The 16,313-nt window shown below is 41.0% G+C and overlaps 1 protein-coding gene across 3 annotated transcripts in view; it reads right to left on the minus strand.

The window, feature by feature from the left end:
• Nucleotides 1–16,034, minus strand: part of Atl3 (atlastin GTPase 3) — a 36,413-nt gene extending 20,379 nt beyond the window's left edge. Inside the window, exons 1-8 of one of the 3 annotated variants that reach the window (XM_087908150.1) lie at nt 15,846–16,034; nt 15,543–15,650; nt 11,442–11,656; nt 11,096–11,239; nt 5,900–6,004; nt 4,725–4,775; nt 1,593–1,649; nt 1,235–1,327 (exon numbers count right to left, since the gene is read on the minus strand). In XM_087908150.1, coding sequence (XP_087764276.1) covers nt 1,235–1,327; nt 1,593–1,649; nt 4,725–4,775; nt 5,900–6,004; nt 11,096–11,239; nt 11,442–11,656; nt 15,543–15,650; nt 15,846–15,876 — 804 coding nt within the window. In that variant the 5' untranslated portion in view covers nt 15,877–16,034. Of the gene's footprint in view, nt 1–1,234; nt 1,328–1,592; nt 1,650–4,724; nt 4,776–5,899; nt 6,005–11,095; nt 11,240–11,441; nt 11,657–14,637; nt 14,778–15,542; nt 15,651–15,845 lie in introns of those variants that run through there. The other 2 variants (XM_048458500.3, XM_048458502.3) reach the window with 2 other exon arrangements.
• Between the last annotated feature and the right edge of the window lie 279 nt (nt 16,035–16,313).

Below are 16,313 nucleotides of genomic sequence, written 5' to 3' on the forward strand. Positions count from 1 at the left end.
CAAGGAAAATCAACAGTTTACCAGCTAAAAATAATTTGGTATTTGTCACTAGCAGCCACTAGCGTAAGACAAAGGAAAGAAAACTTCCTGACTGACAGATCAGAGTGACCAATGGGAAGAGCCAAAACCCCAAAATCAGTAAGTGCATTACCGTGCACTTTTCTCCCATAGCTAACAGAGAGCAGGTACTAAAGACTTGATTTTAAAGGGTATTGCACAACATTTAAGAAGAAGAGAAGCCTTGTTGGCCAGAAGGAGGATCCAATAAGCTAGCAGTGACTGACAAAAGTCTCCTGTGCTTCGGTTTTAGGGAACAGGCTAGGCTGGTTTATATAGATGTACATATGCCAAAGCAAATAATAATGAATAAGAACAGAACTACAATTATAAACATGACATTCTAGAGGCACAAATAGAACCTGATCCAAATAACAATTAGAAATTATAATTTTAATGACCTTTTGCTCAGAGTTCCTCTACAGTGCCTATATATTATATGCCCAGGCCCTTCAACTTTACCATGAAAAAAACACTGGGGCCAGAAATATGGCTCAGCAGGGAAAGGTACTTGTCACCAAGTCTGATGACCTGAGCTTGGTCCCTGAGACCCACATGGTGAAGAGAGAACTAACTCCCACAAGCTGTCCTCTGACCTTCACATGAATACTGTAATGCTCTCCTCTCTATCACACATACAAATATATACATGCAATTTTAAAATTTTAAACAAAATATATACTGGTTTATAATAATTATAAACATTTTACAGAATATCATTTTCAATAATATGCTTTAAACATAATAGTCAAATGGTGTAGGAGGTTCTTCTGTTCATGTGTTGCTTTCACTGGTTAATGAATAAAGAAACTGCTTTCGGCCTAATAGGGCAGAACTTAGGTAGGCAGAGAAGGCAGAACTGAATGCTGGGAAGGAGGGCAGAGTGAGAGAAGTCATGGATCCTCTGCCTGAGATGGACACCAGTTAGAATCTCCGGTAAGCCACTGGCACGTGGCGATACACAGATTAATGGAAATGGGTTAAATATGTAAGAGTTAGCCAATAAGAAGTTAGAGCTAACAGCTAAGCAGTGTTCTAATTAATACAGTTTCTGTGTGGTTATTTCGGTGTAAGCTAGCTGGGCGGCCGGGACAAACAAGCGGACCACTCCCTCCAACAGTTAAAAGCAAATGAGTAAGTTACTACTTTCAGGTAATTATTCAGATCTCCCATTTACCTGTAAACGCTTATCCAAAAATGCCATTCCTCCTTGCAGTCCATAGCTATATTCATAAGGAAAACTCCAGTCTCGAACCAAAAACATCAGAGTCTATTGTGGCAGAAAAGAACAGAATTATAACCCTGTACAAGTGCATATTCAAGATTAATTACAGTTATTACTATAATTTAGCACAAAGATTAGCAGAATATTTTCAAAGAAGACCAGCCTGAGCTATGTAACAAGAGCCAGTCTTAAAAACAAAAAAACAAAACAAAACAAAAGGCCTGCAAAACAAACTGTAGTTTATAGGTTATATTATAAACAGGCACATCTGCTGAACTGTGAACTAAACTGTGACTCTATAGTGCTTTACCTGGAAGGGTTTTTGGAAAATTTCATCCATTGCCAGACGTCCATATTCTGTGAAGAGCTTTAGAAAAGAAGAGTTAGTGGCTTGAAACTACTTTAAAATAGTTTTATAGTATTCTTTTGTAAAAATATTTGGGAGATGGTAAGACAGTTCAGTAGTTAAGAGCACTTGTTCTTCCAGAGGACCTGGGTTTGATTCCTAGCACCCATACAAAGGCTCACAATCATTTATAACTCCAGTTCCAGGGGATATAACACTCTTCTGACCTCCATGGGCACCAGGCACATTCATACATGTAGGCAAAACACTTATACACATAAAATAAATCTAAAAAATGTAAATATTAATTTAGCTGGGTATGGTAGCCTTTAATCACCATGAGCACTCAGACCACAGTGCAGGGGCATTACCATTTTGTGTACTGTTATCTTCAATAGCAAAAGTCCTGTTAGTATAGTAAATATCTACGCCATTAAAATGACAATGAATTCACTCAGATTAGGATTCCTGCATATATTTACCTGTTTCTTCATGAGGCCACAGTTAAGTATAATAAAATGAAACTTAACTGTCAAATTCACAGGACAAAGAGAACATGAAATAATGTGACAGTACAAAGAACTTGTCACAAACACAATAGACCCAAAACAAAAAAAACAAAAACAAAACCAGAGGACAAATGTCCAATTCCACCATTTTATGCCCTGGGAGGCATAAAACAAATGGGAGGAAGCAAAAAAGGCCAAAGAAATAAAACATTCTCTTAGCAGAATTCTTAAACAGCTGAGAAATGAAAACCTGGGACTGACAACTAAAGAAATGTTTAGAAATCTGACCCTAGGTCCCTACCCTCTACCAGGGAAATACATGAGTAGTGTATGTAATCTTACCAAAAATTTAGCCTGAGAAAATCATTCAGTGGGTAAAAGTCTGAGGACCCCAACCCAAATCCAAGCTCCAGAACCTGCACACAAAGTCAGATGTGGTAGTCTGCATCTATAACCCCAGCACTTGTACAGCAAAATGGGATGGAGAGTCAGAACAAACACCCAAAGCTAGCAGGCCTGTTAGTTTAAGACACACAGCAGCAAAAATAACAAGACAGGTGGAAAGTGAATATGGACTCCCAAATTAAGTTACACGTGTATACCATGGCATGCAAACACACATGTACATAATACATACATCAAACTTTGTAATGGAGTCTTGGACATTGAACCTAAGGTATACACATTATATGCAGTTGCTTTACCACTTAGCTACATCTCCAGCCTCCCTTATTTAACTTATTCATTTTTTGTGTGTGTGTGTGTGACCCCTTTTATGTGGATCAAATTGGTTCTCCATTTCCACCCTGTGGGATCCAGGGATTGAATTTGTGACATCAGGCCTACATGCAAGCACCTTTACCCAGTGAACCATCTCACTGGCCCATCCCCACCTAACACTTTATTTTCAGCAATTCTGTAGAAAATATACCATCGAGTTTGCAGAGTATTTTGACAGTAGTGTTCGTAGTAGAATGAAACACTATGCCTGTTCATTCATGTCTCTCTCACACAGACCTGTGAAGGTAGCCAGATAGTGGTGGCACATGCCTTTAATCCCAGCACTTAGGAGGCAGAGGCAGGTGGATCTCTCTGAGTTCGAGGCCAGCATGGTCTACAAGAGCTCGTCCACTCTAATCACAGCACTTGGGAGGGTAGAAGCAAGAAAATCAGAAGTCCAAGACTATCCAGTCTCAAGACAAGGAAGACAAAGAGAGACAGGTACAGAATGGAGAATTACTACAACCAAGACCTTTGCTCTTAGTTCTAAATTTTCTGTTTTAAATGCTTCATTCACTTTCTTCCAGGGTTTTCATCCATTGTAGACGTTAGTTTAACTTTTTGTATTTATTTATTTTTACACACACACACACACACACACACACACACACACCCCAATGCATACATAGAGGTTAGAGGACAACTTTAAGAAGTTGGTTTTCTCTTACCAACATGTGGGTTCTAGGGATTTAACACTTCTACTGAGTCATCTCACCAGATCTCACCAGATCTGTTTGTTTATTTGTTTGTGATAGAGTTTCTCTGTGTAAAAGACTTGGCTGCCCTAAAACTTGCTCTGTAGACCAGGCAGGCCTCAAACTCAGAAATCCACCTGCCTCTGCCTCTTGAGTGCTGGAATTAAAGGCATATGCCACCATTGCCCAGCATATTCTTGAATTCTTTAAAATGCTAATCATGATATTAAAGTCTGGCTGTAGTGGCACATGGCCTTAATCCCAGCTCTTTGGACGTTTAGGCAGGTGGATCTCTGTGAGTTTCAGGCCAGCCAGGGATACATAGAGAGATCCTATCTCAAAAAACAATACTCAAAAAAAAAACAAAAAACAAAGAAAATTATGAGGAATACATACCTATAGCTGTTTGCTTATATTTCTTTTGTTTTTATATGTGTATGTTTTTGCTGTGTGTGTATATAATATGTGTTATATGCATATGTATATGCTCATGTGTGTATATATGTGTGTGTATGTATATATATACATATTTGTGTGTGTTTGTGAGGTGAGTAAGCACGCTGAAGCATGTGTATGTGAGACCAGAGGATGTCAGGTTTCTTCTATACCATTTAACTTTTTGAAACACAGTCTCTCACAGAGCCTGGAACTACCCAGTTGTCTAGACTACTGGCCAGTGAACTCTAGATATTGTCCTATCTACCTCTCCAACACTGGGGCTAGCAGACCACCATGCTGGAACTCACTGTATAGACCAGCCTGGCCTCAAACTTAGATCCACCTGCTTCTACCTCTTGAGTGCTGAGATAAATGGCATGAGCCAACACTCCTGGCTGTTCATTTTATGTGAGTGCTGGGGTTTCTAACTCAGGTCCTCATGCTTGCACAGCAGGAGCTTCAATGACTGAGCCTCTCTTACCAGCACCACCCACCTACCACCGCTATTTTCCCACATGCCTCCTCCTCTCTGGTCTCTCTCCTCCCTCAGACAGCCCCCCTTCTGCTTTCTTTTTTTTTCCCCCCTTCTGCTTTCATGTCTACATTCCACACAGGATAAAAATCACTTGATATTTTATCTTTCAGCCACTATTCCCATTACCCTTTCTTATTACCTGTAGCTGCTGAAGATCATCTTCCTGAATGTTCTGGGACAAATTGTAAATCTAGAAAACAAAATCCAAATTGATAGCACATTGGCTTACTTCAAACAAGTTCCCAATTAGCTTAGAATACTGGATAGAGCTTTGTACAATTGAAGATTTGCATTTAAGCATATGAGGACTATTTTTATATACAGCAGTATTATCAATCTTTTAGGAAAAATAAGAATATAAGACTAAAATCCAAAAATTCCTTCTTTATAGTTTAAAACAGGTTAAGAGGTTTGAGATTTTTCTTGAAATGCTTTGTGTATACTTATAAAAAAAAAAAACTCGTTTTGACCTTAAAAGTTTAAGTTATGCATGTAGCTTATGTTGGTTAAATTTTTTTAACAACTTGACACAATCCTAAAGTCACCTGAGAAATCAGAAACCTCAACTAATTTCCTCAAACAGACTGTCCTATGGCCATGATTAGAAGAGATTTTCTTCCTTTCGAGATTTATTTTAATTTGTATGGTACTTTGTACAGGTATGTGCACCACATGTATGACTGGTGCCATGGATCCCTTGGAACTGAAGTTACAGACAGTTATGAGCTGCCAAGTAGGTGCTGGGAATTGAACTCAGGTCCTCTAGAGGAATAGCCAGTGCTCTTAACTGCTGAGCCAGGAAGAGATTCTCTTGATTGGCAACTGATATGGGAGGGTCCAGCCCATAGCAGGTGGTACCATCCCTAGTTAGGTAGGTCTGAAATTATACATATAAAAACTAGCTAAGTATGAGCAGGAAAAAGCAATAAGCAGCATTCCTCTATGGATCCTGTCTCCAGATCTCCAAATTTCTACCTTGAGTTCCTGCTCTGTCTTCTCTCAATGATGGATCATGACCTAAAGTGTAACCCAAATAAACCTCCTTTTCTCCAAGTTGGTTTTAATCAGAGTGGTTTATCACAATCACAAAAGAGCAAACTAGAACACAATCTAAAAAGAACTCTCACATACAACCACAGGAACTGTGTTAACAGAAAATAACTGACAGGCTAGAGAGCTCAGTGAACAACAGTCAAGGTATTGTCAAGGTTGACCCAGCATTGTCAAGGTCCTAGGTTCAATCGACAAAAGAAGGGCGGGAGGAAGGGAAAGGGGAAGATGGGCAAAGGAAGGGAGCAGAGGAGGAGAGCTTACCTGAACAGAACTAGTCATGGTGCTTAGAGCAAAGATTGTAGCACAATCTTTCACAGTTGATTGGCTGTCAAATGCCCCCTGGGTATCCATCAGAACAACTGCAACCTTGAAGAGGAAAGGAAAAACAAAAAAGATTAAAATGAAGAAAAGGAGAATGCAAAGAATAAAAGTACATAGTTACCTGATATCCTATCCTATAATCCCAGCACTTGAGAAGCTGAGGCAAGAGGATAGTCATCATGTTCAAGATCAGTCTGGACTACATAAAGAGTTAGAGGCCAGCACAGGTTATAGAATGAGATACCGTCTTAAAAAATCAAAAAGAAAAAAAAATTTAAGTAACATTTACACGAGCTACCCAACTCCTGCTTGTAAGTTCTATCAGAAAAATGCAATTAGGTGCCTTGCTAGGAGTCAGAATCTGCTCTGACCTGGTGAAATGCTACAAAACACAGGAAGATGCAGCAACATAAAGATAAAATTATCCCACCAAAGAAAAATGTCAATGTCATAGTCAGCCACTTCTCACTATTCACCAGGCATTTCATGTTTTAATATTTTTAATTAATTATAAAATATTTGCTTATTGGGAATGTAAACTGGAATAGCCACTATGAAAAGCAGTGGCTTAAAAATTAAAAATAAAACACATATGATCCAGCTAATACTACTCACAGTCATATAAAAAGACTATGCTCCACAGAGATGTGTGCTAATCCATGTCCATTGCTTCTCTATTCACAGTAAGAAAATGAAATCACCCCAGATGAGTGAATGAAAAATGTAGCACATGTAAACAAAGGAATTTTACAGCCTTAAGGAAAAATGCAACTCCCAATAAAGTGTATAGAAATGAAAAACAGTATATTAAGCAAGGTGATTCAGGCTCAGAAAAACAAACACCATGTTTTCTTTCATATGCAGATCCCAGCTTCTAATTTTTTATGTAAGCCTTATTTATGTGGGTGAATGTGTAAAAGTCAAAAAGAAAAAAGGAAGTCTTTAATAGAGATGGGATTAAACCAGGAGTTGTTGGTGAATGCCTTTAATCTCAGCACTTGAGAGACAGAGGCAGGCAGATCTTTGAGTTCAAGGTCAGCCTGGTCTAGAGAGAGTTCCAGGATAGCCAAGGCTGTTACACAGAGAAACCCTGACTCAAAAACAAAACAAAACAAAACAAAACAAAACAAAAAAACCCAAAACAAAACAAAAAAACAGAGAGAGAGAGAGAGAGATGGGATTACTGGAAAACACATGACTTGAAAGTGGAAGGAGGAATACTGGAACTGGATACATTTAAGTAGGAATGGGGGAACAAAACAGAGAGGGTGAGAGAAAGGGTCAACCAAAACTAAGTATGTGTAAAAAAAATTGTAAGGAAACCCACTACTTTGTAAGCTAATTTATAATGATAAGTAAGTCAGAGACTAGAGAGATGATTCAGTAGTTAAGCGTACTTGCTGCTCTTCCAGAGGACCCAGGTTCAATATGGTTCCTAACAACTGTCTATAATTCCAATTACAGAGGATTTAATGCCCTCTTCTGGCCTTCATGAATATCATTTACATACATGGTACAGACATACACATGGGCAAAACACCCACATACATAAAATAAAAAACTGTGTAAACTTTGGATTTGATTTGAATAGATATTGCTCCAAAGAAGTACAAATGGTTCTTAAGTACCTGAAAAATGTTCAATACCATTAGTCATTAGTAAAATACAAATTATAATAGGTAATACAAAACCATAATGACTTACTACTTCATACATACTAAGTTGGATACTAAACACACGCGCAAGCGCGTGCGCGTGTACATACTTACACACACGGAACTAGACAGGAGATGGCTCCAGTCAGTTAAGTGCTTACCTTATAAAATGAGTCTGTACTCCTCAGAACCTATATGAAAACCCTGTACTTCATGGTGTGCACTTATAACCCAACTCTAGGGAAGAAGAACTCTTCCTGCAGCTCACTAGTCAACAGTCTAGCCTACTTGGTAAACTCCACGCCATGAGACACTGTCTCAAAAGAGAAAAATAACATTCCCAAGGATGACACCAAAGGCTAAGGCTCTCCTCTGGCCTCAATATATGTTTGTACACAAACACACAAAAATATATATTCACCAACACAGGAATACACACACACAAATAGAGAGAGAGATCTCAAGACAAAGATAATGTCGGTTACAAGGTCATCAAATAAGTTACTACACATATAAAGGGCAAATAAGCCAAGCATATTGGTACACACCTGTAATCCCAGGAATCAGAAGGCTAAGGTATCAAATTGGAAGCCAGTTTTGACTAAATATGATCTCATTCAAAAGTAAGAAAAATTAGTATCAGGGGCTGGAAAGAAATAAATAGAAGCTAGAGCCCCCTGTATTGTTAGTTATGCACACAGGTTGGTTAGAAGGTATTAGGCATCTTTTTTTGAAGTTAGTCACGGGGATTGTTGGTGGTTCAGTGGTTAGGGGCACTAGCTGCCCTTTCAGAGGACCTGAGTTTGATTCCCAGCATCCACATATAGGGCTCACAACCATCCGAAACACTGGTTCAGGAGATCTAATGCCCTCTTCTGGCTTCTGTAGGCACTGCATGTACATGGTATACAGAAATAAATGCATGCAGAAATACCCACACATTAAAAAAAATAATAAAGTTAAAAAATAATCAAGTTAGTCACAGAGTTGCCATGTAACACTGAAACACACACAGCATTTCCCCCCAAGAAGCTCGGGTGCTGAATCTAACATTAAGAGGTGACAGCACTGTGAGGGCACTCAACTCATTAATGGTGACCCACTGATGAGTTCATACTGAATGAGGAAGTAGGTGACTCAGGACACAACTCTGAGGCAAATGCTTGTTCTGGTCCCTTCTGTCTGTCTCCGCTTTCTGTCCACTGCAAAGTGAGCTGCTTTGCTCTGCCCCGTGCTTCCCACCATGGTATTCAACCCTGCCTCATCACAAGCCTCCTGACATGTTCAGCTTAGCCTCAGATTCACAGCAATGAACAGCTGAGGATTGCAATTTCTGAAGCTGTGACCAAAATAAACTTTTCCTCCCTTAAGTTGTGTATCTCAAGTATTTGTCACAGACACAAAAAACAAACATATGGAGATATATACGAGAGCTTCAGTCTTTAGAAAAACTTGCACATGTTTAAAGCAGGTAGGGTTTTTTTTTCTTTTTTTTGGTTTTTCAAGACAGGGTTTCTCTGTAGCTTTGGAACCTGTCCTGGAACTAGCTCTTGTAGACCAGGCTGGTCTCGAACTCACAGAGATCTGAGTGCTGGGATTAAAGGCGTGCACCACCACCGCCCAGCAGCAGTTAGTATTTTTATAAGTTTTTAGATGCGTTTATTTTATTATTTTGTGTATATGACTATTTTGTTTGCATGTATGTCAGTGCACCATGTATGTGGTGTCCACTAGGTTGAAAGAAGGTATTGGAACTAGAATTACAGATGATTGTAAGATACCATGCGGGGGCTGTAAATTGAACCCAGGTCTTCTAAAAGAGCAGCAACAAATGCTCTTGAGCCACTGAGCCAACTCTCTAGCTCTGGGTATTTTGTTTATTTTGAGGGGAGAGGTTAGTCTAGATAGGATCTCACACTGTAACCAAGTTACTACCCTGAAACTCATGTCTCAGCCTCCCAAGTACTAGGTTATGAGCATTTACAGGTAGCATTATTTATAATATACAAAAGATATAAGTAGCCCAAATATTCACAACTGATGAATTAAAAAAAAAGAATGCTATTTTCATACAATGGAATATTGTTTAGCCATGAAAGGGAATAAAGAACTATTGAATACTCTAAGAGAATTAAGCTGAATAGATAAGGGCAGACCCAAAAAACACATCATTTCACTTGTATCATATGCTCAAAACAGACAGCTCCATAGAGATGCTAGAGATGTAACTGAGAGCTAGAACATTTGTCTGACATACACACAACACTATGTTCAATCCCCAATACCAGAAAAGGAAGACAGGGGAAGAGAGAAGACAGAAAAGGAGAGAAAGGAAGGTGAAATGCAAACACACCTAGTTCTCCATCCAGCTGTGCTTCCTAACAGCTCAGGCAATAGTGAATTAGTAGAGACAAGGAGCTGGAAGGAGATGGAAATGAAGAGCGACTGTTACCAATACCAGAGGCTCCTTTGAGGTCAGGAAATGTTCTGGAGTCAGATGGGGCTGATAACTGTTTAGCTTTATGTATACACTAAAACCACTGAATCAGGATGAATTCTGAATCAGTTTGATATCCCAATTGAACAAAAGTTTACTGTCACATATGTCTGCTAGTTAAAAAAAATGAGACTAAAGAGGAAACAAAGGGACATATTGGAAGCTCTCTGAAGAACAGAAACTACATGTGTACTCATCATTGAGAGAAATGGTCTCACAGCACACAGTAGCACAGTAAACTCCTAAATCACTTTCTCGTTGTTTTTGAAACAGTGTCCCATACTTCATAGCCCATATTGGCCTCAAATGTGTGCCAATCTTCCTACCTCAGCCTCTCGAGTGTAGGGATTACACTGCATGGCATAAATCACCATGTCTAGCTCTTTGATGTACATTTTAAGAAGCCCAGGCTGGCCTCTAAGTGGTGGCCATCCCACCTTAGCCCCCAGTGCTGAGACTATAGGTATAAACAGCACATACAGCTCTAACCATTCTTTTCTTTTGTTTTACAATACTTTTTTTTTTAACAGCAGAGTGTCTTTCTCATTAAAGAAATTCAAAGATGGAAGGGAGGTTTGAGTAAGTAATGTTTTACAAAGCAAACATTTTTATTATAAAATATATACTGACACCTCCCTAAATCAAGCTTTCTACTTAGTAAAGGATCTAGATGAGTAAACTGTAGGATCTACTGTCAAAAGTTCAATAGAAAAGCAATAAAAGGATCAAAATTATTCTCTAATTGGATTAACACAGAATATGTTAAAATTCTCATCTAGAGCCAACCAAGCATGGCAGTGTGCACTCACAGTCCCAGCGCAAACTTATCAAGAAAAATCCTATCTCAAGAAAAATAAACGTAAGTTCTCATTTGGTTATTCTGATATAACATCTAAGTCTTTTCCTTCCTTCCTTCCTTCCTTCCTTCCTTCCTTCCTTCCTTCCTTCCTTCCTTCCTCTCTTTTTTATTTTTAACATCCTTACCTTTTTCCCACCTGGCTTCTCCACTGTGAAAACTTCACTCCAAATCTGAATCCCAGTGGTTTCTGGGTCAGAGCCTCCTCGCCATGAAAATCCTGTCAGGGGTTCTTCTGGGTCACCCAACCAATTTGAATGACCACCTTCTTTCTACAGAAAAAATAAGATGTTCCATCACATTTTGGTTTTGCTTTCTGAAGCACTGGGGATAAAATACAGGGCCTCACACATGCTAGGCAGGCACTTTACCATTAGACTACATTCCCAGATCCCTCACCAAATCTTAAGCAATTTTAGTTCATGAGCTTATTTTGCTCACTTCATACTTTGAAATAAGCTAATTCTTTCTTACCTGAGAATACAAGTATCGCAGCATAAAGTCCAGAATGAAGGATTTGCCCTTTCTAAAGGCACCAGCCACTGATACTACCACCACATCAAGATCTCGGATGTGGTCCTGCAGGAGGATGCTGGCCAAGGCTCTCTCTTCTAGCTCAAAGGAATGTTGCTCTTTGTGAACCAAAACCACCTGCACTGGACCAGGTTGTCCACTTTCCATGGCATCACCTATGCTCATTTGGGGATCAAAAAAAAAAAATTAAGTTATACACACACACCATGAAGAGAACAAAAGCTTTAACAGGACACATAAATAATAACCATGAAGCTGGGAGTTTATGGGGATACTAATAGAACTCCATTAACACTAATAAATATACAAACACACACATACACACACACAAATGAATGTAACATTTTTTTTAATTAAAAGGTCCTAGAGCCAGGCAGTGGTGGCGCATGCCTTTAATCCCAGCACTCGAGAGGCAGAGGCAGGCGGATCTTTGTGAGTTCGAGGCCAGTCTGGTCTACAAGAGCTAGTTCCAGGACATGCTCCAAAGCTACAGAGAAACCCTGTCTTGAAATACAAAAAAAAAAGGAAGAAAGGAAGGAAGGAAGCAAGCAAGCAAGCAAGCAAGGGTATTCCTCCATGGTTAATGCATCAGCTCAGCCTCCAGGTTCTTGCCCTGCTTGAGTTCCTGCCCTGACTTCAATGATAAACTATGACGTGCAAGCTTATGCCAAATAAACCTTTTCCTCCCAAGTTGCTTTGGTCATAGTGTTTCATTACAGAAACAGTAACGGGGCTGAAGAGATGGCTCCGCAGTTAAGAGCACTGGCTGTTCTTCCAGAGGATCCAGGTTCAATTCCCAGCACCCACATGGTAGTTCACAACTGTCTATAACTCCTGCTTCAGGGGGTCCAACACCTTCACACAGACATACATACAGGCAAAATACCAATATACATAAAATAAAAATAATAAATTATAAAAAAACAACAGAAATAACCCTAAGATACCTATGTATGCAATTCTGCCTAATTTGCACTAACACTGACCTATCAGGAGGAGGAGTGCTCACACCCCTGTAAGAAATCCCTCACCTGTGTTCTGTGGGAAAGCCTAGAAAACTTAGTGGTTCCCCAGGGTGTATGTACTTTGACAGAATTGTGCTTTGGTTTGTGCTTGAGCAATTAGGAAAAGAGGTAGACAGAGATTGTTTATGAGATGGAATTTTAACATGTCATTGTTGTCTAATTCATGCCCTTCCCCATGTAAGTTTTAGCAGGACATTAACCACCCAAAATAAACACACTTCCAAACCAACTTGTGATCATGTTACACATGAAAGTTTTGATCAATAGACTATGACTGGAAAAAAAAAAGACAAGCAACTTCCAGATTAAGCATTTTCCCCTTCTGACTGGAGAAATGGAAGTGAGTCACTGAGAGCCAAGCACAGGAGGGCAACACCCTAAAGCACTGGCACAACAAGCGAGGCAGGGCCTGAGCTTCATGCAGAAGTGTCCTACCAGTTCACTTTTATGGGAAAGAAAGATGTCTATCTTGTTTCACTTAGTAACATAGCAACTTTAACATACAACCAAACCAAGTAACCAATACAAGAGTCTCCCAAGATCTTATTACTAAGTTTATACATTGGAACTTTCAATTTCATCTAATATTCTACTACAGCTTGATTGAACAATGAGAATGACACATGGCAAACACACAGTAATTCTCAAATGAGTGGATGGTATGCAGTATAACACAGTCTAAAGCTGTGATCCTAAGAATGCTGGTGGGACTATCAGACAAAAGGCATAAAAGATAAGTGTAGGCTACAGGCAAGATGAAATAATCCAATAACAAAAAGGTAAGCAGTTAATCACAAGGAACTGCACTTCAAGAATAGCTAGACACTGTTGGGGACATAGGGAAGGAAAGGAAAGCTGTTACTCATCTACTCCTCTCTTGGTTCCTACAACACATTAAGCAAGATTAAAGAAAAACAGGTTATATTAGTGTGGGAGTTGGGGTGATGCTGCATGTCCCTTCATCAGGAATATAAGGAGTCATTAACATCCACTTGGCTAAAAGGGACCTTGTTCACTAACAGTGTCTCTTTGATTTGGGCCATGAAAAACGAAAATCATTTTGAAATGTATGCATCACCAACAAATCAATTTATACATATTAGGCACACCATTTTTTTACCTTACTATCACCATTCTGCTTCCTAAAGACAAGAGGGTTTATTACTGATTTCCCAAGCAAAAACATCATTTTCACTTAACAGACATGCTGATTATTACAGCTAAATTCTTTTTTTTTTATTATTTTATTTATTTATTTATTTAATGTGTGTTCACATGTACAGTACATATATGGAGGTCAGAGAACGTGTAGGAATCAGTTCTCTCCTTGTACAAGCGGAATGGGTCCCAGGCAAACTCTGGTTGTTAAGCTTGGATGGTTTTAAAAAAAAAAAAAATGCCTTTACATGCTGAGCCATCAGGCTGGTCCATCATGGATAAATTCTAAATCAATTTTCAAACAAGTTCACATCTATGCTACTCATAGGAACAGACATCATATTTCTGTCATATGATTCTCTATTATTTGATTGATTGAGACAAAAACCTCCAACTCGAAATTCTCCTGCCTCAACCTCCAGAGTGTTAAATCATAGGTATGTGCCATCAGGTCCAGCTCCATTCTTTTGTTTTAATTAGTAATTATAATTTTTATTTAGAAAACCATTTTTTATTTTTATTTTCGGGGGGTGGAAGTTTGAGGAAAGGTCTCAGGTAACCCAGGCTGACCTTCAAATTCAATTCACTATGTAGTCAAGCATGATCCTGATTCCTCACAGTCTGCCTTCACTCTCAAGAGTTAGGTTTACAGGCATGTATTGTGCCAATTCAAAAAAACAATCTTTAAAACCCCATTTTGAACAGCTCTAGGAACTAGGGTTAAGCTCACAAAAACCACAAAAGTGCAAGGACCTGAGTTCAATCCCTAGTGTCACAAAACAAACAGGCCTTATTAACTAAACACTAAAATTAACTCCGGCACACAACTACACTTTGCCTGTTTTTCTTTTTGTTCTATCACCGCAGACAGTAAACCGCTGCGAATAAAACGTTCTTTCACTCATATTAAAGCCGTACAAATTGACTTTCCACTTTGCATGGAGGCTAAATACCTGGCACCGATAAGAAGTCCAGAGTTTTTAAGTCCACTTCTCCAAAGCAAAACTTCAAACCACGCCGTTTTAGTCCGTTAGTTTTCCTTCACCTTTCTCAAAACATTCCACTTCAAGTCCAAATTTGAAGACAGAATTGCTAAACGAATCTTCAAACACTACTATTGACTCTCGCCACCCCCCCCCCCTTTTAGATTTCGCAATTGAAACTTGCAATCATTTCAGGAGTGTACCCATTAAACAAGAATAGTGTCAGGCAAAATGACAGGCGAAATCGCATCCTTAAAGTTTTGGTGAGACTATCTGGCTTTCATTTAGTACTTTTACTACCTCGTTTTATGTCTTCGGAAAAGCCAAAGGAAAACCCAAACTTAACTCGAAAAACTTGCAAAATAAAACAACCAATTTAGGCCAGTTCTTTTTATCTCCTAACGTGGAGATTAGCGCGGGTGGAAAACGAACTTTACTAATGCTTGTCAGCGCCTCAAGGTCGTTCCGAGGAAAATAAAATAAAACGTTTCAACTCCAAGGCCACACCGCAGCAGTCCAAAACTTTTAAGACTGAACAATAAAGCATCCACCGTGGCGCCGATCCCCGCCCGCCCGTTAAGACTGACAGGCTTTGGGCTCGGGCTTCCCGGCACCGGAGAGCGCCGCCGCCCGGCACGCCCTGCAGTGCACAGGGCGGAGTTCGACGGGCCAGAGCACCGGGTGGCCCGCACGAGGCCACCGCCCGCTCCAGGAGCCCCGCGCCCCGAACTCGGAGCGGAGGCACCCCGCGGAGCAGCCCCGGTTGCCACACGAGGCAGGGCGGCGGCAGGGACGGGTTGTCACCTCGGAGCCGGAGCACTGGGAGGCGGCGTGGGTGACCACGGAGCGGGTCCAGGGAAAAGTGGACGCCTCACCTGCTCCTCTCGACGCCGCCGCTGCAGTTCGCTGAGGGGACAACATGGAGCCTCCGCCTTCAGCAGAAGTAGCAGAGGCGCAAGAGACGGGAGCGGACGGAGGAGTCCCTGGGGGAGAGAAACAGGCGGGGCCTAGACTCCGGGAGCGACCGAGAAGGTGGAGCGAGAGCCTACAGCAGAAGGGGGGGGGGGGGGAAGCCCGACGGACGGCGCTGGGCGTGGCGAGGGCGGGAAAGCGCACGCGGCCGAGTCCCGCCACCGTTCTGTGCGCATGCCTCCGAGCGCGGATCACGACGCGAGTACCTGTGACAGCGTGCTGGAATCTTGGGTACATCGGGAATTGTAGTCCGGAGTTCTCTGGGCCTGGCTCCGCTGTCCTGAGTCTTCGCCTTCATCCGGGGCGAAGAGGAAACGGAGGAGGAGGCGGGGTCGAGCGGGTCGTCTTACCGCTGAACTACAACTCCCAGCAGGCCTTGTAAATTGGGGGGGGCATGAGCGGGGCTCTCGGGAGACCCTGCCGGGGCCCTAAGGCGGAAACCAGGGCCGGGATTCGGCTCCCGGTTCCCGCCGGGAGCCCTCACCCGGCCAGTCTGATGGGGGTCTGGTGTTCCTCGCTGTCCAGGACTACAGGTGGTGGGCTTAAGAAAGCCACAACCTGGGATGACGTGAGTCTTTGATGATTTTGACTTCACAAGGACAGACCATCGTGACTTCATTACTACCGGTATCATCATCACCCCCAATTCCTGTCCTCGACTAAGTCTTTAGTGA

Source organism: Myodes glareolus, chromosome 7 (genome assembly GCF_982192425.1).
Source record: "Myodes glareolus chromosome 7, mMyoGla1.1, whole genome shotgun sequence".
Classification (NCBI taxonomy): domain Eukaryota; kingdom Metazoa; phylum Chordata; class Mammalia; order Rodentia; family Cricetidae; genus Myodes; species Myodes glareolus.